Here is a 27,084-nt window from a genome sequence, read left to right on the forward strand (position 1 = left end):
GACAGATGGGATGACTTCTTTATGTAACAATCTTCCATTACCCCTTGGAGATCCGATGTTAGTATATGTCCTCAGTACTCCTTGCTTCTCGTAAGAGTCGATTAAATGGAGCGGTTCTTCGTCAGAGACCACAAAAACCGAGGTCCCGTGTTATAGCAGGTGTGGCACGATAAAGATCCCTCCCTCCCTGCTAAAATATCGTAAGCGCCGAACATAGGCCTAAATTTTGCAGCCTTTCACCGGCAATGACGTCTCCATCAGAGTGAAAGATTCTCGAGAGGGACGTTAAACAATATCCAATCAATCAATTAATCCATCATCACGATGATGTTTATGTCTCTCAACCGATTCGATACACGAGAGAATATTACGCGTGTGATCTCAACCGATTCGATACACAAGAGAATATTACGCGTGTGATCTCAACCGATTCGATACACGAGAGAATATTACGTGTGTGATCTCAACCGATTCGATACACAAGAGAATATTACGCGTGTGATCTCAACCGATTCGATACACGAGAGAATATTACGTGTGTGATCTCAACCGATTCGATACACGAGAGAATATTACGTGTGTGATCTCAACCGATTCGATACACGAGAGAATATTACGCTTGTAATCTCAACCGATTCGATACACGAGAGAATATTTCGCGTTTGATCATTTGTTTTTTTAATTTATAACAAGGTTGGCTACTGACAAATAAATTGATGTTACAAGGTATACCCAGTTAAGTCCAATTTTAGGGTGGTCATCATGATCTTATTTGCAAATTATACAAACTCATTAATTTGAATTCTGTCCGAAGTTTCATATCCATTGTCAGGCCCCTACATACTGATTTTGATTACGGATTACTCCCGTTTACCTGATAAAAATGTAAGGGTCAACGTGAATGTGACCGATCAATAGGGGGTGCTTACTTCTCCTGGAGACATGATCCGACCTCTGGTGTGTGCAGAGGTCCGTGTTTCTAACAAAAACTTAATATTCTAGGTTAAAATAGAATATGTTCTAAAATATGATTTCCTCAAATCTTAAGGTATGTGTAACTCCAAACTCACGTTATCATCTGGTAAAAGTTTAAAATGTGTATTATTATAGTTAAACAAACTTAAAACATATCTTTTTAAACTTGCATTTAATCTGTAATTCAGTATTTATGTATAGTTATTTTAAAAAACTCTCAGTTTTAGTATTATTTTATGCCCTCTTTTTTTCTATGTATTTATTGTTCTTTGTTTTAGTTTGTTCTTATCATTTTACATGTATTGATTGTGTTATCTTACATATAAAACGTTTTGAGATAATTGTCCTAATATTAAATAAGGCGCTATATAAATGTGCAGTAATAACAAGAGGTACTGTGAGCAATGCTCACTAAGAATACCCCCCGCTTACCCCAATCTCCCAAAGGGTGTTGGTAATAGGTAATAAACTACCTCTTTTCTGAGTGTAAAAAACAAATGGCATGACAAACCGAACCATATTGCTACTTCGATGTCCAGTGCGCTTGACCTTTGACCTTTTGACCCCAAAATCGATAGGGAACATCTTCATCCCATGGGTAGTCCATATATATGATATGGTGACGGTAGGTGGAAAGGATAATGCTTTAGAGCCCGGAAACCATTGCGTCTACAGACGGACGGACAGACAGACGGACAACCCGATTCCAGTATACCCCCCCCCCCCCCCCCCAACTTGTTGCGGGAGGTATAATAATAAAAGCATTTATTTTGTACAAAAAGAAGAGAAACCCAATAAAACTACGATAGATAACCGCTTTTAGTGTAAAGGAATCTATAAAGAAGAATTATAGTCTTTCAATAAGATGGGGGGGGGGGGCATTTTCATTAAATTAAGTTTTTCTTAACAAAATGACAGTTAATGCCTCTTTAGATATGATCGGGTGGGGGGGGGGGGATGTCTCACTGCTACTGCCCTAAGTGTTAAGTATAGCCTGGTCTGAATTTGTGGTACCTCACCTTTTGGTGACAATTCAAAATGATTGAAAAATTCTCAAAGGGACGTACAATAAACAACACATTTATATTAACCTCTGTGTGTGGAGGAAATAATAATAAGTGTTTATATTAACCTCTGTGTGTGGAGGAAATAATAATAAGTGTTTATATTAACCTCTGTGTATGGAGGAAATAATAATAAGTGTTTATATTAACCCTGTGCGTGGAGGAAATAATAATAAGTGTTTATATTAACCACTGTGTATGGAGGAAATGATAATAAGTGTTTATATTAACCCTGTGCGTGGAGGAAATAATAATAAGTGTTTATATTAACCTCTGTGAGTGGAGGAAATAATAATAAGTGTTTATATTAACCCTGTGCGTGGAAGAAATAATAATAAGTGTTTATATTGACCTCTGTGTGTGGAGGAAATAATAATAAGTGTTTATATTAACCTCTGTGTGTGGAGGAAATAATAAGTGTATAACCATACGTTTTCTCTTTTTAACCTGGATGTATTTTCAAAAAGTCTCCATGGATTTTATTATGCTCTCGAGATATTGGAGTGATGATTTTCGGCTCTATATGCCTGTATTTCCACACAACGTCTACCATGGTCATATAAATTGAACTATACAAAATAGAAATCCTGGCTAGTTGTACGCGGCGCACCAATTTTTCTAATGAAAATTACGTCTTATCTTTAATTGTACGTTTCGGGCTCAATATTTTATCAGACGTCACACGTACGTGGTGAGATCACACATGTTAAACTGGAGCAACAGCGAATGTCTTTAAAAAATGTTTATAAAATGCAAATTATGAATTGTTGAAACGGTGTCTATGAGTGGGGTTACAATAGCTGTTCAAAATATTCTGAAGAACTGTATATCAATATAAATGTATACTTTAAATGCCTTCTCATATACTGCAGATACATGCCATTTTTTGCCCACCATTTCAAATATATCAAGTATATTTAATACCTGGTTAATAGGGTCCTATGCACGGTTTGGATTTAATACAAAGGCATTTGGAAGCAAAGAGGGAAATAGGAAGGGGTGACGGAGACTCTCGCTTCAAGTAGGTCCAGGCGAAAGTACGGTTATACTTTAAAATAATTGAATTCTCAATTTGTAGTGTAAACTATAATTTGTTTTTGTTAAAAACAAATGTCTCCCCAGCTCCCCAAATTGAAAATGCTCCAAATTACACACATATAACCTCCCCTTTATGGATTACACACACATATAACCTCCCCTTTATGGATTACACACATACATATAACCTCCCCTTTATGGACTTATTCTACATGGAATGGAGGAGGAAGTACAAGAAGGAACATCGTCATTATGAACTGTACTTTGTGCATTGAGGAAAAAGATGGAGAAAAGATTCCATATTGATGTGACCAATGTCAGTATTGTATACATGTATGACACAAAAACAATGACTGTTACGCTGAAGTTCCTGTAGGAAAGTGCTCATACCCTTGTACATGAATAAAAAGACCCCTGGGTCAGAACAATGAAACATTGTCAAATGATAATGACATATATTTTACAAAATTTCAAGGCTATCCGATAAGCTGTATAGGAGAAGTGTTTACAAGCTATTTTACATCCTCCACCCTTCTTAGATCCACTATAACTTTAAGGATAACAATTGGATCCCCCTTTCCCGACAAAATTCATGTCTGCAAACGGCAATGAAGCGTTGTACAAAGTCTCAAGTCTATCAAATAATTAAGCCATATAAGAGAAGTGTTCACAAGCTATATTACATCATCGACCCTTCTTAGACCCACTATAACTTTAAAGCAAGACTAGCTCTCATTTCGGTGTCGAAAAGTTTTGTTGCAAAATTGTGATTTACTATTTTAATGATATACAAAACAAGGTTTATAAACTTTTGTTATTAAATATTTGTGTTAGAAAACCTATCCAGAGGCTCTGGATGAATTAAAATTACATTATTGTCTTCCCAAACCAAAAAATTATTTCTATATAATGCTATATATTCAATAGAACCAAAATCTTTATTTTGCTATAATCTTAATCTTAATGTTAATTTTATCAATGACTATTGTTAAAGTTACATACAAGACTATCATAATTGCACATTTGTACAGCAAAATAAAATGTTCAGATTTAGAGCTAATACATGAAAGGTGAAGATAACAAACAGTGGTCAATCTCCTAACTCCTATAAGGAATACAAAATAGAAAGTTGGGCAAACACGGGCCCCTGGACACACCAGATGTGGGATCAGGTGCCTAGGAGGAGTAAGCATTCCTGTATTACTTCAAGGATAACAATTGATCCTCCTTTCCCGTCAAATGGCAATGAATCATTGTACAAAGTCGCAAGTCTATCTGATAACCATATAGGAGAAGTGTCCACAGGCTGTTTTACATCCTCCACCCCTCCTAAATACATTATAACTTTAAGGAAAATAATTGGATCCTCACTTCCCGGCAATACGCATTGCACAAAGTTGCAAGTCTATCCGATAAGCTGTACAGAAGGAGAAGTGTTCACACGATTTTGTGACAGACAGATGCACGGGCTGAGAGAAAGTACTAAAACAATATGTACATAATGCAGGTAATTGATAAAAGCCTGACGTCTGATTAATATAAGACATTGGTAATGGCATCTGAATTTTTTTAAAGAAATAAATTGGAAACCACTGACGGGTGTGTATTTCCTCGCACCTTAAACTGAAATCGGTTTAGGACAAAGTATAGCTTATATTTATCAAACATTATAATTAAAAGATACAAAGTGAACTAAATATGCATTACTTTGTTGACTTTGCAAAAGCTTAGTGCTCGAATAAAACTTGTTAAGGAATTTCATAATTGTTTTTCATCGGGCTCGATATTTGCGTAAAAAAAAACCCACCTAGCGATAAAGTTAAAAACCCAAGCGTATTTGGCGTATTTATTACTACAGCAAAAATTCTAGTGGAAACCATTGACCAGATTGACGACGCAGACATGCCGAATACAACTAGCTGAAATTCCATACTTGGAGAAACAAAAGGTCAAGGACAAAACTACATTGATGTCATAAGATTTATCTGAACGTGACCACGCTTGGCAACATAGCGTTTCATATATCCTGTATTTTCATATGTCTTTTTATTCAAAATTTGAGATTAGTTATGATACATTGACGGGTGTAATATTTCGTTTTGGATATGACCCTTGAGGTGAATATCGTTTGGTGCTGAATGGAAGTGGTGAAGAAACACGAGGTGATCCGAATCTTGTTGGCGAAGAAAGTCGACTACATGGCGGGGGATGAACTTGAAGAGAAGGAACGTGAGAAACGTTTGCTGAAAGATGTACACTGGTTCCATATTTCAGAGCAATATAAAGGGACATCGTGGATCCAACTAACGACACACCCGTTCCTATACACGCAACAGTGAAAGACCACGACAAATGCATGTCGTACACTCCAGACCACTTTGGGATCATGTCATAGGATATGGAGTCAAAGGATCCAGCGTAGATGCAGAGTGCGAATAAATTGAACACAACTACAACGATAAATGATCAAGAGGAATAATTGATAATACCAAAACATTTTGACAAATATTTCTTTCAAGTTAACAAATTTTCTTGCTGGGGACATATTATGGATATGTATTGAGATCATATCAGCAATTTATGTACGTTGGGTAGGGAAAGCCATATCTATCAATTGATATGATAACATTTAGATGGAAATCTGCGGTTCTAGTGTTTGGAATTTACACAATTTGTGATATACTAGCTTGAGCGACGGTATGAAAGATAGCATACACATTTCATATCCAATGTCTTAATTCCTAATTTTAAATCTTTAAGTATTAAACTTCTTGTGTGCTCGACTTCAATAGGATATTCATTATCTGCAGTGCGTAATATCCCATTACCAAGATGCAATGGTATTAGGCTAATATTTTAAGAAATAATAATCCTTGAAGATGCATTTAGAACTTGCAATAACGATAAGCATTCAATTAAACAACAAACGAAATGTTTTCAATTATTAACACAATGCTTTGAACAGAGCTTCTCTGTGTTATTTTCATATACTAGTATTATTATATAATACCGAGTGAAAAAATAGACAAGTGCTGGGATTGCACTCTAACATACAAATTACAACTCTCGCTTAAGAATTAAAACGATTGTATGCATGCATCTCTCGAAACCTTTATCTTTAGCCATATTTGTCAATGGATGAATTTTAATAAGATATTATCATATGTTTACATCTCCAATGCCTTTGCCGTCGATATCTTCACCAACTCTAATTAGTAATATCAATTTCCTCATGAATGCAAAGCAGATGTGAACAGTGCGTATGAATCCTGATGATTCACATAGTACGCCTATTTTAAAGAATAGGAATTCAGACAGAAAAGTCGAATGTAAACATAAAAAATAAATTTCAGTTTTGGGTATGACCTGCAATGTTTCACGCCGGGATGCTGACGTGAAACGTTGCAGTATGTATTTTCAAAATTAAAATTTATCCCTTAAAATGTGTGTGTGTTCATTACATTTTAAGTTCCTAGCACTGTCTATTATTTTAAAAATGTGTTGTTGTTTTTAATTTATGCGAGATATAGTTATAATGTGGTGCGATTCAAAAATACATGTGTTACAGTGTATATAATTTCTGTACAGTCAAACAAAACGTATTCTCTTTTTGTGACAAGTTCAACTTTGAAGTATGGAATTATTTTAACAAGCTTGCATGATACTTTCTGTGCGTTATACTTACCGGAAATCAGACATACGGTAGCAGATTTCTGAGTCCATAGGCGTGCTCTCTTTTTATTTTGAAATAAAGAGAAAATGGACCATATTGTGGCAATGATCAACAGAATTAATCCAACTGTTGACGGAGCACTGCATGCAAATGTCATCACTGGAAACATAAAATGTACAATATTGTATATACGTATCATATATAGAAATGTAATTATGCATTAATCCCCTTTGCAGGCCAAGTGTTTTCGGTCTGATGGAATGTAAAGGTTATATGGATGAGAAAAATCTATTCCAATTTTAACAAGATTAATGAACAAAATCCATATAGCGGTTTCTGAGGAGTTACATCGACAAAGTGTTCCTATAGTGTAGCATGTACAAATTCAACAAAGTCCCATAACTCCTCTAAAAATTGTCGAATCAAAATGGTGGTGTGATATGATCAAGTACACATGGTGACTAACAATCCTTAAAAATATGAACAAAATCCGTTAAGCGGTTTCTGAGGAGTTGCGTCCACAAAGTGTACCTATAGTGTAGCATGTACATATTCAACAAAGTCCCATAACTCCTGTAAAAATTGTCAAATCAAAATGGTGGTGTGATATGATCAAGTACACATGGTGACTAACAATCCTTAAAAAATATGAACAAAATCCGTTAAGCGGTTTCTGAGGAGTTGCGTCCACAAAGTGTACCTATAGTGTAGCATGTACATATTCAACAAAGTCCCATAACTCCTGTAAAAATTGTCGAATCAAAATGGCGGCACAGTATGATCAACTACACATGGTGACTAATAATTCTACAAAATATGAACAAAATCCGTTAAGCGGTATCACAAAGTAAAGTGGGATGGACGCACGGACACCGGTATTTCTATGTCCCCTTCCGCGTTGCAGCGGGGAACAAAAATGTACTTGTTTAATTCTGTCTAAAGTACAATGACTACATATGTTAATTTGGAGTTTATTATTTAAGAATTTTATTTCACCCCAAGACAAGAAAACTTATTCTTAATCGATGGTCTTTGAAGTTGATAAAATCAAGAATATAACCCTCTACTACTGTTGCATTCAAGTTCTACTGACATCTTGAATTGACACAGCTGTAAGAAACGAACGAGGGAGTCCGACGTATTTCTGTCTGATCCTTTGTTTTACTCTACCCAGATGTGTTTGTCACACCTGACTGATTTTCTAGGTTTGACTCGAGCAGTGTGCATATCTTATTGGGTTTGGGAAATATATATATGAAATGTTATTGTTAAATGCCATGCATATGCTACATGTAGTATAATTGTTTATTCAAAAATGTTTGGATAATTTAGTCGAAAATGTGGAGATAATGTTTCTACTTGTTTGCACGTAGGTGCAGGGATTTGGTGTGAACATGGCAAAGATATGTAGATAACGAGTGAAAAACTGATTAAATCTCTCTCTCTCTCTCTCTCTCTCTCTCTCTCTCTCTCTGGCCTATTACAACACTCGACATTGGTGTTTATCCATCTATCGTCAAGTCCCTGAATCATTTCTATGAACCACAAGTACTCCAACCAGTAAACTTTTTTTTAGTCAGTACACAACAATAATACAGAGAAAATATTATTCTACTTTGATAATTCTCCTGATTAAATACAGCTGATCGACACGGACTAAGTTGTGTCACAGTCTGTATAATGGAGTGACAACATTTTAACTGTCGGAATGCAAACGTAGTTTATCATATTGTACATTGTGAAATTTTTTTCAATAAGCGGAATAAATAGAATATTTTCGAAATGCAGCTCACATCTCTACGTTGCAGCAGATTCGGGTAAATAGTTATCCACGCACGTTCGATGCATTTTCTTAGCATGCATGACATAGTTGTTCCCAGTTCTTATTATGACATATGTACATTTATGTTTTCTATGTATTTCAATCCATCAGCTGATCCTGGTAGGTGCTTTTTGCACGTCTGCTATATATTTTAACATGTTTACTTTAAATATATACACGCACATGTAAACGTAGAAAGAATTTTTTTATATTTTTGACTAAATTTATCCAAATATTTTTAATATACTGGTAATTTTCTATAGTTTTATTGTCCTTTTGAGAATATGCACGACATTTTACAACATTTCCTGTATTTTCCATACCCAATACATTACTATCGGAAATGTACATTGCTCGGGTCAAACTAGAAAATCAGTCCCGTGTGACAAATATATAGGTAGAGTAAGAACAAGGATATGAATTAAGACTGACGTACTTCCTCGTAAGTTTCTTATTGCTACATGTATGTCTGTTTAAGATGTCAGTAGAGCTTTAAAGGGACTGATTCATGATTTCCCCCAAAATTTTGTTTTTCACTTTTAATAATCAAAACTTACTGTCTAATGTGTTTAAAGGATTTCGCATAAAAATTAAGGTTACACTCATTTTTGAGAGTTTGTTATTTGTTTTGTAAACAAAGATTGCGGTATTTTTTCAAAAGAAATGGATATCGATCTAAGTTTATTATATCTTTCACATTTCAAGCATTCTTTGGGTACAATGTGTCATCTAAAAGTTAAAATTTGTGACTATGCAAAAATTAAGATGCTTTATATTACAAAATTGATATTCACTGGTTTGTTTGTTTACATAAAAGACTCGAGTCTTTGTTTACATAACACAGATTTAAGGCTAAAATATTGCTTTTATTCTTGCATTCAGAAGGTCAAAAGTTTGGCTGTCAACATCAAATGAGTTATATTTTTAATGTTTAACATCAAAAATGCAAAATATTTCTTTTCAATAATCGTGAACCAGTCATAGGCTACACCAGAGAAATTTGATATGGATGAAAAGTGAAGGATATGCACAACGATATTTTGAAATTGAAAACTTTCAGATATACTTTAGTTAGTCAACAAATGCAGTTTTGGTAGAAAGCAATCTGAAGAGAGAAAAAATAAAACTCCTGCTGGACTCGAACCCCTTGTAGTTCAGCAGACGACGTGCTAACCTATTGAGCTACTCAGCTAAGCGATGATTTTTTTAATGAATAGACAAATATATTAATTGCTGATATTTATATATCCATCCATCTTTTAAAAGGAAGTAAGCCATGTTGACGATGTCGAGTACCTCATTAAGCGATATCAGTCTAAAAGTACTCAGCTCTGTCCACTCACCGGTGGCTGTGGGTAGAGCGTTCGCTTCGATCGTGACCGGTAGGTTGTTGGTTCGAGCCCCATTTGTATCTTGACCGCGTTAATCTAAGACGTAAAAATAGGTAGTGACTGATCTTTTCTCAAACGCTGGGCATTAAGAAGTGAGAGTCACGAGCCTTTCAGATGAGATCGTAAAAATTGAGGAACCGTGTCAAGACAGGCGTTGGCACGATATGAAACCCTCACTGCTACGGTCCTGAACGCTAAGCATAGGGGGCACTTCATCTACAGCTGGTGACATCTCAATATGAGTGGGGAAAAAATTCGAAGGGCCTTAAATGTAGTAATCAAAGCCGAACAGCTGCTGACTTCATTGAGATTCAAACAATATGCGTATAGCAATCAAAAACCTTTACAATTCCTCTTTGTCTTATACTTCAAGGTAATTTGGTCCAATCTGCTTTGATGGTCGAGAAACGCTTAATAAAACAACGTTACCCGCATTAGCAACGGTCAATATTACTCGTGGATGGATACTGCCAACACTATCAACTGTGTGAAATTTCAGTCTGTTGTATCATTTTTTAAAGCTTATTGCAGTTGAATTTGATGGACGATATGATTCGAAAATAATAAACAATGTTTGTCAACAATATAACATGATTTCCCATGATTGGAGGCCTGACCATATTATTTTGACAAACTTGAATTCAAGGATTTTTTTGTCCTGGGTTTGCTTAAATCAATTCATGTATAATTTTTGTACCGAGTTACTTAAAGTAGATGAATTAGTTTTTAAAGTGTTAATTCTCCCTTAATCACATGCTTGAAAACATTTGCATGTGCATGTTTGTAAAAAAAAAAAAAAAAAAAAAAAAAAAAAAAAAAAAAAAAACAGCGAGAAGATAATTTAAAAAGTAAATAACAAATACACAGCTTTACACAGATAAGACCGAGGATTCGTCTTCTAAATATGCATTAGAAATTACCGAGTGACAGTTGCTTGTAAACCGATTTAAAATCAAATGATTCTGTTTAAAACAGGTGAAATAGTGTATGGCATGTCGTAAAGCCTCATAATACGTACGTGCCATAAGTTAACTGATTTTACAAGGTGGAAGGTGAAAATCGGACCATACAACTTTAAGATTAATTTTGTGATTATTAAGAAAATGTTAGGGGTAAAACTTCAGAAGACTAACAAACTGAATTAACATTAGCATTTTACTCGCACCACGCACAATACATGCGTAAACTGGAAATCGACCAATGGTCGAAAGGCTAACCAATAAAATTAATATACATGTCACATACCCGGTAATGATTAACTTCCATTTCAATAAATCATCCCCATAAAAACAAACAAAACATCGTTTGGGATTAATACAAGTCATGAATTTAAACAATAGGAAAACTTTCCCTTAAAGTGTAATTATAAATCTCATACTCACACGGCAGGTGGCTGCGGCTGCTGTAATGAAAACAAAGCCTTTTTGAATCCAATGGACTTAGTCCTAGACACATTTTCCACAGTCCCGCATTACTCACTTGATCCTTAGACCAGTGAGCGGTGCTGAAACTTACAATGTTAATTATCAATCCAATGAACATAAATATCGGACCAGGAAGGAAATAAATAAGTTTTTTAGTCTCCATCGGAATTACATTCCATCGTATACATGTACATGTATCTAAGACACTCGGGGTCAGTTTTTCTAGACAGATGTAAAACAGAGTGGGTATATTCCTAGTTACACTCCAACTTCAGTACCATGTCTGGTTCTTTTTCTGGGTCGCCTGGTTACTTCCCTAAGACGTTAGTGACTGTGTATTCTCAATCAACAGACCCAGTGTAATTAAAACTTCCTTTGATAAATGTCCAACCGATGATAATTCTTATCTCATTTTTCTAATATATAATCCTTTAAACCCTTGGCCTAATAGTCGTCACAAAAGCATTCATAAAGGGCCAACGAAAGTGACAAGAATTCCCGCTTATGTTGTTATCAACTTTTAGTCTGAATATCGCAACTTTTTATATAGCCTGACGACAGGTTCACTGGTATCATTGCTAGACCTTTCAAAACTTCAACTTAAAAATTACAACCTTAAACAGACCACAGAAAAAAGCGGGACATTAAATGCTTATAAATTACATACTCGCAGCGTAGTTTAAAGCCGTTCTGGAGAGCGAGAAGTTGAAAATGTGTATTTGTTTTTGGCTGTTTGGAACTTTAGCCCAGTTCGTCTTGTTTATAGCGTGTTGAAGAGTCATTGACGGATAATAGAACACGTGGAATTCAGATTGAAAGAAATTTTGACACAAACGTATGAAAAATGATAGACATCGGTCAATTTAATATTATTTGAATTAGGTGCTATCTGACTCTGAACAGGTAATAGTTCCGTAATCTGTGCGTTATTATTGTGCATTAGATATTCAGACTCTGGGGTTTTAATGTACAGCCAGGGGTGATGGGCCTGATAATAGTGTGACTACGTACATATTGATAATGCACACTCTGATCAAAACAAAGATATCCATGCGTATTAACTTTATTGAAATGTTGCACACAGAGGAACCGAACACGTGATGAGGTTTTATGCAAATCCAACAAATTCTGATAAGACCAGATTGCCATTTTCATTCATCAGATATGACAATTGCATATGAATATCACGTCTATCAATCTTCAAAAAACTCAGACTGAATGATTTCAGCTATGGCTATTACGTTCCGTCAATAGATAGACTACCCAAGGCAAATACACACTGATGACATTTAAGAAAGAAGTTTAATACAAAATACACCATGTGGTTAATTGGTGTTAATTATATTTTAAAAAACTATCAAATTAATATTTCGGCCATTCACTGGGGCGTAGTTCCACTGACAAGTTCTATAGCGGGTTATCTAGCTTTTAGTGTTAAACTGTCAGCGATAAAAAAAAGGTGTCGGGAGGGAATATGATATTGATATTGGAGGTGTTTTCAGATAATTTGGAGTGTCTTAATACACATGGGTAAAGTTCCAGACAGGTCGACTCGTGCATCCAAATTCACAGCGTAGTCGTAGTGTTGATGTTGAATTGTGTTGAAATCCCATTCGTCAAAAGTAAAATACAACTTGCATAAGATATCGTACACGACAAAAGATTTTTTTAAACAAAACATGTTTGTTTTTTAAAGTTTTGTTCGATACTAATCACAAATGTTTTTAGAAACTTCTTGATGGTCATATATTTTTTCGGAGATTCTTGATATTTCATCATTCTAATTCTAATAGTAATGATACGATACCCATATCTAAGATCTAAGTAGCAGCTAAGCCGCAGGATATTCCATAACAAGTTTAGCTTTTGAAAAAAGCTTAGAGAGTCAGCCACTTGATTTTTATCCCTGTTGGAATGTATTTCAGCATTAGCAAACGTTATTATTTTTTTGGAAGAAATAATCTGTTCAGCTTTTATTTTAATAGTTAAAATAACCTGCGTTTCTGGACCGGGTCCGTAGGACATGATCATTACGATAGAATATTGTATGTAATATTTTTATAATGGATGTAGAAAGCTTGACAGGTCTATGACCATTTTTTCTCCTATTCACGTCCATGGTTGATTTTCTTTTTTAATTCACAATGCATACATATGTTAAGAATAGGGGGGGGGGGGGGGGGGGGGGGGCTTAAATGAAGTTGTGAAGAATGGTCATCTAAATGACGGTGATTTTTTTCCCCTTCAAAATAATAACCATCAGAATAACTATCAATGTGAAATTGATTTCAATGCAGTGCAACATTGATGAAATAAATGAATCAAGGTACAGATACAATAATGTAAACAAATTCAATGAAACTATTTAACAATTGTTTTTAAATATTGCAAGTAAATAAATGACAACTGTAATGCTGCATCAAACCATGGATATGTACGTACTCCGGCGTTAAATCATTGTTGTAAAATAACACTAATGACATATCTAGTCACTTATTTGTATAAATTTCAAACAAATCATGGGCTCAATTTGTCTCTAAAATGACTTGAAATTTATTTTCCCCATGCATTTGTCTTTTATATATATATTTTTCCGTTTAGGCATGTAAGCATATGCTAACTTTCGTCTTTACGTGATGATGTATAATCCAGATCATTTATTAAAAATTATTATTGATATTACACTTTCGTAAATTTTCACTAATATGGAGACGTCACCATTGCCGGTGAAGGGCTATAAAATGTAGGCCTATACTCGGCGCTTACGGCCATTGGGCAGGGAGGGATCTTTTTCATGGTACACCTGCTGTGACACGGGACCTCAGTGTTTGCAGTCTCATCCGAAGGACCGCCCCATTTAGTCGCCTCCTTCGATAAGCAAAAGGTACTGAGGACCTATTCTAATCCGGATCCCCACGGGAGTACACTTTATAAAAAGGGGTCGGAACCCCAAGGGTCCGATAATGACCCTTCCCTTGTCTGTGTATACATATAGGTCTAGTCTGTATGTTTAATTTTTAACGACCTTCATAAAACTACAGAAACGATCCACTTGCAAAATTGGGATTTTAACCCCTCTCCCATTACCAAATCATTTTATTATCATATTTTCCTTAAAATGTGCATGTATTATGCAGTTAGTCAGTTGCATCAAAGGTATTGATCTGACGGGGGGAAAAAGCTGAGTACGTCGAATCGCAACGTCTCGGATCATTAAATCAACTGTTTCTAAAGAAATTTAATTTCTGAACATGAGAATAATAATGTCTTGGATCCTCTCTAATGTTAAATATACATGTGATCTAACGGTGATGCAGGCATATGTAGCTATCTCCCCATATCTGTTCTCGTTATTATTACATGCAAAGTTTGATATATTGACTAACCACCACCCACCCCCCACCCCCCTTTATAAAATATGAATTCTTGCATTGTCTTTATATTTATTTCAGCAAACTGGTAACAAGGGCTAGGCCCGTTTTGGACCCGAACTTTGTGATACAATGAATTTACTCTATTTGTGGTATCACAGAGCCCGGGCCCAAAACGGACTTGACCCCTGTGAGACTGACATTTCTGTGGTTGTGCGTAACAAAGAAGGATAACTCTAATTGATTTAAGATTCGGGCTCGGACTGTACAATATTTTTGTGCAAAAGCAGACTGCAAGTCATTGTGATTGTTTTCTTCCTCCAAAGTATAAACAAAGTCAGTCAGGTAAATACTACCACAAAATGATCTCAGGCGGGCCAGCATGGCGGCCATATTGCTCATTTACGTTCATGTAGGAGCACTTACGATAGCCCTAGACCACTCGTAGGGTTACGATCAATATTGATCGTAAATCGCAAATCGTAACTTTTAGTGAAACGGTCTTACGTGCTACGTTCACATTTAAGTCTACGTTTACGATCTACGATCGTTTAGTGAAACGGCCGCCTGAGCTGAAAGCTCAAGTGAGCTTTTCTGATCACCCGTATTCCGGCGTCCGTCCGTCTGTAAACTTTTCACATTTTCAACTTCTTCTCAACAACCACTGGGCCAATTTCAACCAAAGTTAGCACAAAACATCCTTAGGTAAAGGGAATTCTAAATTGTTAAAATAAAGGGCTAGGCCACCTTCCAAGGGGAGATAATCAAGAAAAGGTAAAAATAGGGTTGGGTCATTAAAAAATCTTCCTCTCAAGAACCACTGGGCCAGAAAAGCTGAGATTTATAGATAAGCTTTATTAGGTAGTGCAGATTCTAAATTGTTAAAATCATGGCCCCCGGGGGTCGGATGGGGCCACAATAGGGGATCAAAGTTTTACATACAAATATATAGGGACAATCTTTAAAAATCTTCTTCTCAAGAACCACTGAGCCAGAAAAGCTGAGATTTATATGAAAGCTTTCTTATATAATGTTGATTCTAAATTGTTAAAATCATGGCCCCCGGGGGTCGGATGGGGCCACAATAGGGGATCAAAGTTTTACATACAAATATATAGGGAAAATCTTTAAAAATCTTCTTCTCAAGAACCACTGAGCCAGAAAAGCTGAGATTTATATGAAAGCTTCCTTATATAATGCAGATTCTAAATTGTTAAAATCATGGCCCCCTGGGGTAGGATGGGGCCACAATAGGGGATCAAAGTTTTACATACAAATATATAGGGAAAATCTTTAAAAATCTTCTTCTCAAGAACCACTGAGCCAGAAAAGCTGAGATTTATATGAAAGCTTCCTGATATAGTACATATTCTAAATTGTTAAAATCATGGCCCCCGGGGGTCGGATGGGGCCACAATAGGGGGTCAAAGTTTTACATACAAATATATAGGACAAATCTTTAAAAATCTTCTTCTCAAGAACCATTGGGACAAAGAAGTTCACATTTACATGAAAGCTTTCTGACATAGTGTAGATTCAAGTTTGCAAAAACCATGGCCTCCAGGGGTAGGTTTGGGGCCATAATAGGGACTACGGTTTTACATGCAAATAGATATGGAAAATCTTCTGATATGGACCAAGGTGACTCAGGTGAGCGATGTGGCCCATGGGCCTCTTGTTTATCCTTGCGACATCCGATTAGGCTATCCGGTAAGGTATGATTTCTTCTCAAAATATATGTCGGTGATATTGGAAATAAAACGAATTCCAAAACATTTAATCGACCAAATCCCCCGTTCTTAAAATCTAAGATATCCTTTCGATAACTGCAGATCTGTAGCTCGCAGGGAAAGTATTCGGACCAGATCAAAGGCCTTATAAAAAATCTTCGATTTACGGCTCAGGGGTTGTTTTTTTTTTTTTTTTTTTTTTGCGCACAGTTGAGGGCTTTTATCGCTGTTTTGTTTTTTAAACATCACTATCTCAAAAAACTTCCTAGCATATTTTCCCACATGTATTTTTACTCTGAATAATACAATGGTTTATGTTTAGATTAACAATGTATATTCCATGCAAATTCCAAGTGTATTTTGTCTTAATGGAAGGATAAGCTAATCCAGATACTTATTTGAAACTAAGGAGGAATAACACCAGAGAAATCTAATATGGATGGAAAGTGGAGGATATGTACAATATTATTTTGAAACTGAAAACCTTGAAATTTACCTTATTTATTTTGCAGTTTTAGTAGAAAGTAATCTGGAGGGAAAAAATCAAAGCCCCTGCTAGACTGTAACGTATATGTACGATCTACGGATTAGCTGTCGACAAGTAAACTTACTGAGCTACCCAGTTAGGCGATTAGATTTAAAAGGAATAGACATGTACTGTTCATTCAAGTTTTAACAAGAGACCCATGGGCCACATTGCTCCCCCGAGTCACCTTGGCCGTGCCGTAGTTCAGTTATTGTGATCGTTAAATATTATTCCCATGCATTTTGACCCCACACTGTTGCCCCAATATAGCTCGAAATAGTCACGACATAACCATGATACAAGGTCACAAGGTCAAAAATAATTGTTTTGCCATAAGGAATCTACGTGTATATACAAAATATAAAAGTCATATCTTAAACAGTTCAGCAGATATTGCTTAGGTTAACATTTCTGAAAGGTCGGTCAAGGTTACAAGGTCAAAATCTTTAGTACCAAAACGAAAGGTCTTTTTACCTGGAATGCGTACATGAAATATGTATCACTTAACATTCAAAAGCTATGAGAAAGGTTAAAGTTTTGGTTAATGATTTGCAATTAGGGTCAAACTCCAATGTCAAGGTCAAATATCAGGGCATCGGATGAAACGTCTTGCCATAAGGAATCTATATACACAATATGAAAGTCCTACTTAAATCATTCAGGAGATTCTGGCCATGTTAGGTTTTCTTGAAGTAATTCAAACTCAAAGGTCAACGTCAAAATGTTTTGGTACCAAACGAAAGGTATTGTCACAGGGAATGCACATAAAATTATGGAATATGCGAGCTTTATCACTCACCATTCAAAACGTATGAGCAAGGTTCAAGATTCAGACAGACAGGACCAAAAAATATGTCCCCACCCGATTTTAGTCACGGAGACATAAAAAATTGAATCCACACTTCGGATCATGTGCAGTATTGTGATGTGATTTAGTGTGACCCTACTGACATTGAAAATAATTTGTTTTAATCAATTTCCTGTATATTCCCATACAAAACTTTGATCTCCTATTATGGCCCCGTCCTACCCCTGGGCCCCCTGAATTGAACAAACTTGAATTTACACTACCTGCAGATGCTTACATGTAGATATCAAATTAAGGCCCAGCTGTTCTTGAGAATTTTTTCAAAGACGTTTCCCTATATATTCCTACAGAAAATTCCCACATTCCCAACACACTGAATCCCTTTGTCTCCTGAAAACTTTATCACCAACAAAACGTAATTTAAAAATATTGATGCAAGTACATATGACAGACATAAATTATACACTACATACTTTATCATAAACGCAATTTAAATTATTTTGACTTGTTCAGCAGAACATTACATCAATGCAATGATTGTAGTTTTTATTTTATAAGCATGAAATGAAAATTTGTTTTCTCTAGATGTGCATGAGTATTACTAAAGAAAGCCGTATCTAGTCAAGTGATTTCTATCAATTCAAAAGACAGACGCTTTTTGTCACATTATTATTTTCACTGTTCGTTATAACAGGATATGAGAAAAGTTTGATATATGAACTTTCACCATTTTATGCCAAGGAGTTGGGAAAATATAAAAAAAATGTGTCGTAAAATCATAACTCTCAAAAACGTAAGGAACAATTATTTTAGGAACGGACTCCTATTTATAATTATGTGTCTGCTCACAAGATTCCAATTAAAAAAAGAACGGTTAAACAGAAATATTTATATTCACTGAATGTTTACTCATATATTTCTTTTGAAATTACATTGTTTTCATCATATGCAATGAATGCATTTTTGTTGTAAACTAGTTCGATCCGGTTTTCTAGTACCACCTATACTAATCATTACCAAAAATGAAGCGTCATCACGGTCAAAGGTGACATTGGCTGGAACATAACAAATGGGTCAATCATATGATATTTTAGAGATCTTAATTCTAGTTTATATTTTTTAAATATACGACAATGGAGAAAGAAGGAGTTTGAGATGCTGTAGGCATGACAAAGATACAAGATGTTCAAATTTTGCGACGCAGATGATCTAATGGATTTTGAAAGATAGGAGAGAATTTATCCAATAGCAGCACCACACATCGATACTGGACAATGTTGGATACTGGAGCAAAAAGATTAGGTGACCCTGGTAATGACCATGCGTAATCTTGAAACAGACACAATAGTTGGGCTCACACAGAAAACTACAACGAATGGAAGAAAGTTTCATTTGAACTAAAACAATCCAAGCTACAAGTGGCAAAACATATAAAACCGAATTTTTTATGCAGTGAATATTTTCTCAGTACAAGAGAGAGATACACCACAGAGTCTTCCATATCTTCATATTTGGATATATTTTTTAACGTAGCTGTTACCGACAGACTGGCAACTCAACTTTATAACAAATGGGAGGACTTCAGGTTCTCCACCGTCAACTAGCACTACCCCATTATCAGCTGCATATGTTGTTTATGTCTCTCTCAACTGATTCGATACGGACAACATATTCTGAGTGTGATCAATTTTAAATCGAGTCAAGCTACTGAACAATATGTTGATACTACGAGGGATTTCAACAGTCTCGTTTGAAATTAACATTTTGAATTTAACTAGAACTGTCCCAACTTGACACACACACACACACACACACACACACACACACACACACACACACACACACACACACACACACTCTCTCTCTCTCTCTCTCTCTCTCTCTCTCTCTCTCTCTCGATTTTGAAAAAAAAAACTTTGACGAAATCATATCCACTAAATGATGCCATTATACCTTCTCCTTAAAGGAGTTATGAGATTATACTCAAGCGAGTGCAACTGTGCCCCGAGTAAGTATAGAGTTCCATCACCAATGCATATATTTACTTTTATTCATTCAAACATGTTAGCGAAGAAGTATAAAAGAGTTACAGTGTTTTAAAATTTTCATCTGAATCGCAATATTTTTCTGTGAAAAGGGCTACAGATCGTTACAAAATCTAAAAGAATAGGAATACGTGACTGTGTGGTTCATACATGTGCGTTTGGGTAGAGACTGACCCCCTGGGGTCACACTGAGGCACGCTATACACGTGCGTTTAAGTAGAGACTGACCCCCTGGGGTCACACTGAGGCACGCTATACACGTGCGTTTAAGTAGAGACTGACCCCCTGGGGTCACATTGAGGCATGCTATACACGTGCGTTTGGGTAGAGACTGGCCCCCCTGCGGTCACATTGAGGCACGCTGTTGGACTTTTAATGTAAAAGTGAAGGTAACGAACAGTGGTTAATCTCAAACATCCAATAGAGAATACAAAATTAAAACTAGGGTAAACATGGACCCCTGGACACACCGGACCCCTGGACATACCAGATGTAGGATCAGGTGCCTAGGATATGTAAGCGTCCCCTATTGACTGTTCACACCTGTCGTGAACCCTTTATCTTGATCATTTAAATGTAAACGAATATTTAGAAGTGCTTTACAAACTGATTCATTATTAATAATGTACGATTTAATCATATTACAATCACGTTGCATATAGTTAAAAGGACATTAGTTGTCATTTTGTCACCGAAAATTACTCCATATTATAGATTTCAGTAATAATACAAATTTAATTATTTCAAACACTTTTTAACCTCATAGCAGGCACATGAATGTGCAATTTTGGTGATTAAATAATGATTGCCTTGCAAGACAAAATTCTTCCTTATACATTTCTATACACTAAAAGCGATTACCTAACTATTGTTCTTGTACAAAATGAATATTTTTATTAATCATTAATATATATTCCTATGCCATTGATAGATTTTGAGATAAAAAGGTTGCCATCACTTTCACAGCTAATGCCTCTCTAATTTCATAGTTGAGTATTATTCTTGAGTATTAAACACTGCTTCCTTTTTAGAAGGAATAACATGCAGTCACTTGCACAAGGTATTGTTCATCAAATATATAATTGTCATTTTGCTCTACAAAATTATGCGTCCAAAGTCAATGAAATAATCTGATATGATATTAAACGTTCATCGCATTTGTTTACTATAAATGCTAAATTTCGAATATGTCAGCTACAACATTGGTTCTTTGGTTTTGGCGATTCTTTGTCCATTTCAAACGAGTCATCAAATTGAGGCTTCTTGATTGAAGCAGAGAGTGAGATATGTTCAGCGGGCTGTTGGCTTTCCGAAGGAAGCTCCAGAATTTTTTCTACAAGGAACTTCATGGCCTCATCTACAAAACGTAGGCGAAATACATATTCATAAATGATTACAGTATGGCATTCAAGTTGAAATGAATTAAAAATATGCTGTCTAGAATTCTCCGTGTCGGCTATATTTCTCTGTTAATCCCCGCCGTATTACAAAAAATGTAGTTGAGTATTCCACTGTTCTGTTATCGTATATGGGGGCGAGGTTTGCTACTTTTTCCTTCACAGCAGTGTTTCCGATTTACATGTGCAGATAGACTCGACCGGTGTATATGTACATTACTGACATAGGAAATAAGAAATAAATGATATCTCGTTTTAGAACACCGTGCTGTGCTGAAAATTACAATAAAAATATTGTAAACCAGTAAAACATTCTAAAAGTTTTAGATGACTTAGAAAAAGCTTCTCTCTTTTTTTTTTTTTTTTTTTTTTTTTTTTTTTTACATGCATGAACTTGTATATAAGTATTTGTAGTAAAGATTTCCAAATTAAGTAATAAACGCTTGGAAATTGTTTACCAGATAGAATTGAATAAGCAAAGGACATAAGAAGTTTAATATTCATTACCCCTCTCCACCTCATGCAAAATCCAGACACTAGTATAAGTAATGGATGTGGTATGCATACTCGCCTGTTCACCTTGGATTGCTCGTGGTTCGGTAACAAACGGGACATATCTATATACTTGTATACTTATCGGAAATATTTCCTTTTATTTTGATGAAGCAAAGCTATGAACTTCATTTGTATTCCTACAATAAACACGTTGTCACTTCATTGTACGGACTGCGACTCACCTAGCTCGTACTGATCAGCTGTCTTCAATCAAGGGGAGTATTAAAGTAGAATATTTACACTGTAGTGTGCATTGATCGACCAATATCAGCCCTTGGGCTTACGGCCCTCGGGCTGGTATTGAAGTCTTTGGCTTACGGCCCTCGGGCTGGTATTGGAGTCTCGGACTTACGGCCCTCGGACTGGTATTGGAGTCTTTGGCTTACGGCCCTCGGGCTGGTATTGGAGTCTCGGGCTTACGGCCCTCGGGCTGATATTGGAGTCTCGAGTTGATATGGAGTACGATACAGATTTTGTCATGTATTATTCTCTATATATTTAACTATTGTTGATATTATATGTATACCATTTATTTTTAACGATATGGTATACAATTTTAGGTATTGGGTTACCAGCATAGATAAATTAGTTTATCGTATCTAATATTTTATTTCAAATTTCCTATCAAAATAATTATCATGTCACACGCGCAAAATACATGCATGTAAAAAACAAATTAAATTGGTGTGTTCGAAGAGATTGATATTCATAAGTCAGTAAAATTCATGCTGAGGTTGTATTTTAATAGGATACAATACATAATGTCAAGAGTGTGTATTAGTGTCATTTAGCAAAGGATACACAATATATATTTTTTGATTATTAGTCCCAATGTACGGTCATAAAACCAAGGGCTATGAAATCTAGAAAACTAATTTCTGTTCCGCATATCTAACCTGAATTCTAATATTCAGCAACAGTGGAAAACAAAATTTAATCTTAAATGACACTGAAAATATATAAATGTACATATGCATATGTGAATATGTGCATTTATATTCAAAATACATGTATATGAATCCCGTGGGGATCCGGGTTAGAATAGATCCTCAGTACCCCTTGATTGTCGTAAGAGGCGACTAAATGGGGCGGTCCAGCAGCAGGTGTGGGACAATAAAGACACCCCCCCCCCAGTGCTCAATGGCCATAAGCACTGAGTATAGACCCAAATTTTGCAGCCCTTTACCGGTAACGGCGAAGTCTCCATATGAGTGAACAATTCTCGAGAGGGGAATTACTATATCGTACTCAGCATTTAAGAAAAGAGAAAAAGACATCAAAGAAAAGAAACTTTTAGATAAAATTGAAATTTTAGAGTCTGACTCTCCTATTGATTTTAATATTCTAGATGAGAAGAGAGCAGCTCTTGAAAACATTAGAAAAGAAAAGCTACAAGGTCATATGATAAGGTCTCGTGCACTTTGGATAGAGGAAGGGGAAAAACCTTCAAAATACTTTTGTAATTTAGAATCCCGAAATTATTTAAATAAAACTATCAAAAAAATTCAGTTGGATACTGGTACAATTTATAGACAGTCAGATATTTTAGAAGGTGTCAAGAAATATTATGAAGCCTTATATACTAATAATGATTTTAACTTAATTAATGTCGACCTGGAAAGCATCATCTCAGATTACAATTCTCCTAAGTTAGATATACACTGTACATGCAACCAAAAAACTGGAGGATGATATTGAAGAAGCAGAAGTTCTTGAAGTATTAAAAAATATGAAAAACAACAAATCCCCTGGTAGCGATGGTTATACAACTGAATTCTTTAAATTTTTTTGGAATGACATTAAATATTATGTTGTTAGAGCTATTAATTGTATACATGTATATCATAAGAGGGAACTTCCTATTTCGCAAAGACTAGGAATCATTTCATGCTTACCTAAAGGGGATAAACCAAGACAGTTTTTAAAAAAACTGGCGACCAATTACACTTTTAAATGTATTATACAAAATTATATCTGGTTGTCTCAGCTTTAGAATTAAACAAGTTTTGGATTATATAATATCCGATACACAGTCTGGTTTTTTAAAAGGTAGATATATAGGGGAGAATACTCGATTTATCTATGATATTATGTCATACACTGAAAGAAATAATATCCCGGGCCTTCTAGTTCTCATTGATTTTAAAAAGGCCTTCGACTCAATGTCATGGTCATTCATATATAAAGTTTTAAAGTATTTTGGTTTTGGGGAAAACTTTATTCAATGGATAAAGATCTTAAACATAAATTTCAGAGCCTCAGTTTTACAGAGTGGCTTTTTATCTGAACAGTTTGATATACAAAGGGGATGGAGGCAGGGGGATCCCATTGCACCTTATTTATTCATCCTATGTGCAGAAATTCTTGCAATATTAATTAAACAAAACAAAAGTTTAAAAGGCATATGTATAGAAAACACAGAACACAAAATATCACAATATGCAGATGATTCTTCACTAGCCCTTGACGGTTCACCTGAATCGCTTTTTGCAGCTCTAGATACGATTGAATTTTTCTCCAGTTTTTCTGGTCTAAGGATTAATTCTTCTAAAACAAAAATTGTTTGGATTGGTTCAAAGAAATTTTCAGATCAAGTTTTTCACCATACAAGATGGAAATTAGATTAGGGATCAACAACTTTTAATTTATTGGGTATTAATTTTTCAGTTGATCTTACAGAAATTGAAGATATAAATTTCGGAATTCAAATACCAAAAATCGTTGCTCTTATTGAACAGTGGAAAAGAAGGATTCTTACTCCCATTGCGCGGGCTACTGTCATTAAAACCTTGCTTATTCCAAAATTGAATCATTTGTTTATATCACTTCCTACTCCAAAGAAAGAAACAATTTCTTATTTATACAAAATTATTTTTGAATTCCTATGGAAATCTAGTGTAGATAAAGTTAAGAGGTCTGTGATAACACAAGACTATTTATTGGGTGGTGTCAAGATGGTTGATATAAGCAACTTTATTACATCATTGAAATGCTCTTGGATTAAAAGGCTTACTAGGTCCAATTGTCAGAAACCATGGATGAATATTTTTTTTGCCATGTATGGAAATGATATTTTAAAGAAATTATATGACTTTGGAGATAGTTTTATTGTGGAACAATTATGTGTTAAAAGCAATGTTTTTTGGAAGGATGTTTTTAATGCTTGGTTTTTTTTATTTGAAGACTAGTCAAAATCTTCCAAATATTAAAAATAATTTTCATAATATTCCAGTGTGGTACAATTCTAATATTAGAATTGCGGGAAAACCTGTGTTTTATGAGAAATGGTATGAAAAGGGGATTAAAGTTGTTCAAGATTTTTTTGATACTAATTGTAACTTCCATACCGTAGAAAAATTTCAGTGTTTATACAATCTTCAAGAAGTATGTATAATGAAATACAATAGCATTATTACTGCAATTTCAAAATATTTAAAATGTCTGTCAATTGATAGACACTCAACCAAACAAAATGTTAATCCATGTATGTCTATATTTTTTGAACCAGTTTTATTGCATGAAAGATGTTCTAATATTATTTACAATATTTTCAATGCAAAAGAAGATATCCCAACTTCTATGGGCAAGTGGAAAACTGAACTATCTTCATATGGAGTAGATGATATTTCAGTGCAAGATGTGTTTAAAATTTGTTTCAAAACATTCTTCTGTTCAGTGGCTACAGTTTAGAATTTTACATAGAATTCTTCCTGTTGGTTATTATTTGAAAAACATTAGTGTTAAAACAAATGATCTCTGTAGATCTTGTACAAGTAATATTGAAACAATAACACATATTTTTACTTCTTGTAATAAGACCCAAACATTGTGGAGTGAGTTAAGTCTTCATATATATAGAAAAAATTCCAGAAAGAATTGGTTTTAATGTGTCAAATATAATATTTGGTGAAATTCCACTGTCTTTAAATAATAAAGCTATAAACTTCATAATTCTGTATGCTAAACAATACATATTTATCTGTTTAATGCAGAATAAAGAACCAAATCTTGTTGGATTACTATGTCACTTAAAGTTTAAATATCATGTAGAGAAATATGCTGCAATTCAAACATTTAAAATATATAACTTTGATAAAATATGGATGAAGTGGGAAAATATTTTTGCAATTGATTAATTATTACTACATGTCATTATTTTTAGTACATCTATTTTTGTTACTATTATTACTTTCACTATTGTACAGCAAGTAACCTAAACCACAGGGAGATTGAAGCATGTATGCATGTATGAAAGGTATGTTTGTGTAAGTGTCTGATGTATTGTATGTGACCAAAAAAAATAAATAAATTATATATATATATATATATATATATATATATATATATATATATATATATAAAAGAGGATACACAATATGTATTTTTGATTATTAGTCCCAATGTTTGGTCATAAAGCCAAGGGCTATGAAATCTAGAAAACTAATTTCTGTTCTGCATATCTAACCTGAATTCTAATATTCAGCAACAGTGTAAAACAAAATTTGTTCTTAAATGACACTGAAAATATATAAATGTACATATGCATATATGAATATGTGCATTTATATTCAAAATACATGTATATGAATCCCGTGGGGATCCGGGTTAGAATAGATCCTCAGTACCCCTTGATTGTCGTAAGAGGCGACTAAATGGGGCGGTCCAGCAGCAGGTGTGGGGCAATAAAGACACTCCCCTACTCAATGGCCATAAGCACTGAGTATAGACCCAAATTTTGCAGCCCTTTACCGGTAACGGCGAAGTCTCCATATGAGTGAACAATTCTCGAGAGGGGCGTTAAACAATATACAATAAAGTCATAAGATTGTCTCGCATCTTAAAAAGTGAGATGACCTATATATTTTATTTGATAATTGATTAGTTTTAATTCTATTAGATTGAAATAAATGCACTTTTTATACTTTTATCATATAACAATGCGAGTATGGTTTGACAACTGTCCGTTCACGTCCGGATAACTTCGAAATTTTCTGATTCTACGTGCCTGTTACGGATAAATTTTTACATAAAAGTATACATTGACTGTGCTCACCCCAACGGTAGAACCGTAAACATATTATTGTGGTATATGCACATCTCCGGTCCATTAAAGTAGTCTCGGGTAAACGGTAGTACACATTCAATGCGTTTTCTTGGCAAGCATGCCGTGTACATTAATTACTTAGTACGTACAGATACCTGCATTTGTATGAAGTGAATATGTATACACGTAACTTACATGTAATATAGATTTTATGCTCTTTG

General features: G+C 34.9%; 2 protein-coding genes across 2 annotated transcripts in view; both read right to left on the minus strand.

The window, feature by feature from the left end:
- Positions 1–3,841: 3,841 nt before the first annotated feature.
- Positions 3,842–12,345, minus strand: LOC125652114 (uncharacterized). The gene is made up of 3 exons (XM_048881084.2): positions 11,346–12,345; positions 6,763–6,909; positions 3,842–5,527 (listed from the first exon to the last, which is right to left on the minus strand). The coding sequence occupies exons 1-3, from the start codon at positions 11,548–11,550 to the stop codon at positions 5,145–5,147; spliced, it is 735 nt and encodes a 244-aa protein (XP_048737041.2). The 5' UTR covers positions 11,551–12,345; the 3' UTR covers positions 3,842–5,144.
- Positions 12,346–20,481: 8,136 nt separating this feature from the next.
- The window catches only part of LOC125652115 (ras-related protein Rab-32B-like), a 37,498-nt gene continuing 30,895 nt past the window's right edge, over positions 20,482–27,084 (minus strand). Inside the window, exon 9 of the mRNA XM_048881086.2 lies at positions 20,482–21,224. Within this exon, the coding sequence (XP_048737043.1) occupies positions 21,058–21,224 (167 nt within the window). The 3' untranslated portion in view covers positions 20,482–21,057. The remainder of the gene's footprint in view (positions 21,225–27,084) is intronic.

The sequence above is a fragment of the Ostrea edulis genome, chromosome 5, assembly GCF_947568905.1.
Source record: "Ostrea edulis chromosome 5, xbOstEdul1.1, whole genome shotgun sequence".
NCBI lineage: Eukaryota > Metazoa > Mollusca > Bivalvia > Ostreida > Ostreidae > Ostrea > Ostrea edulis.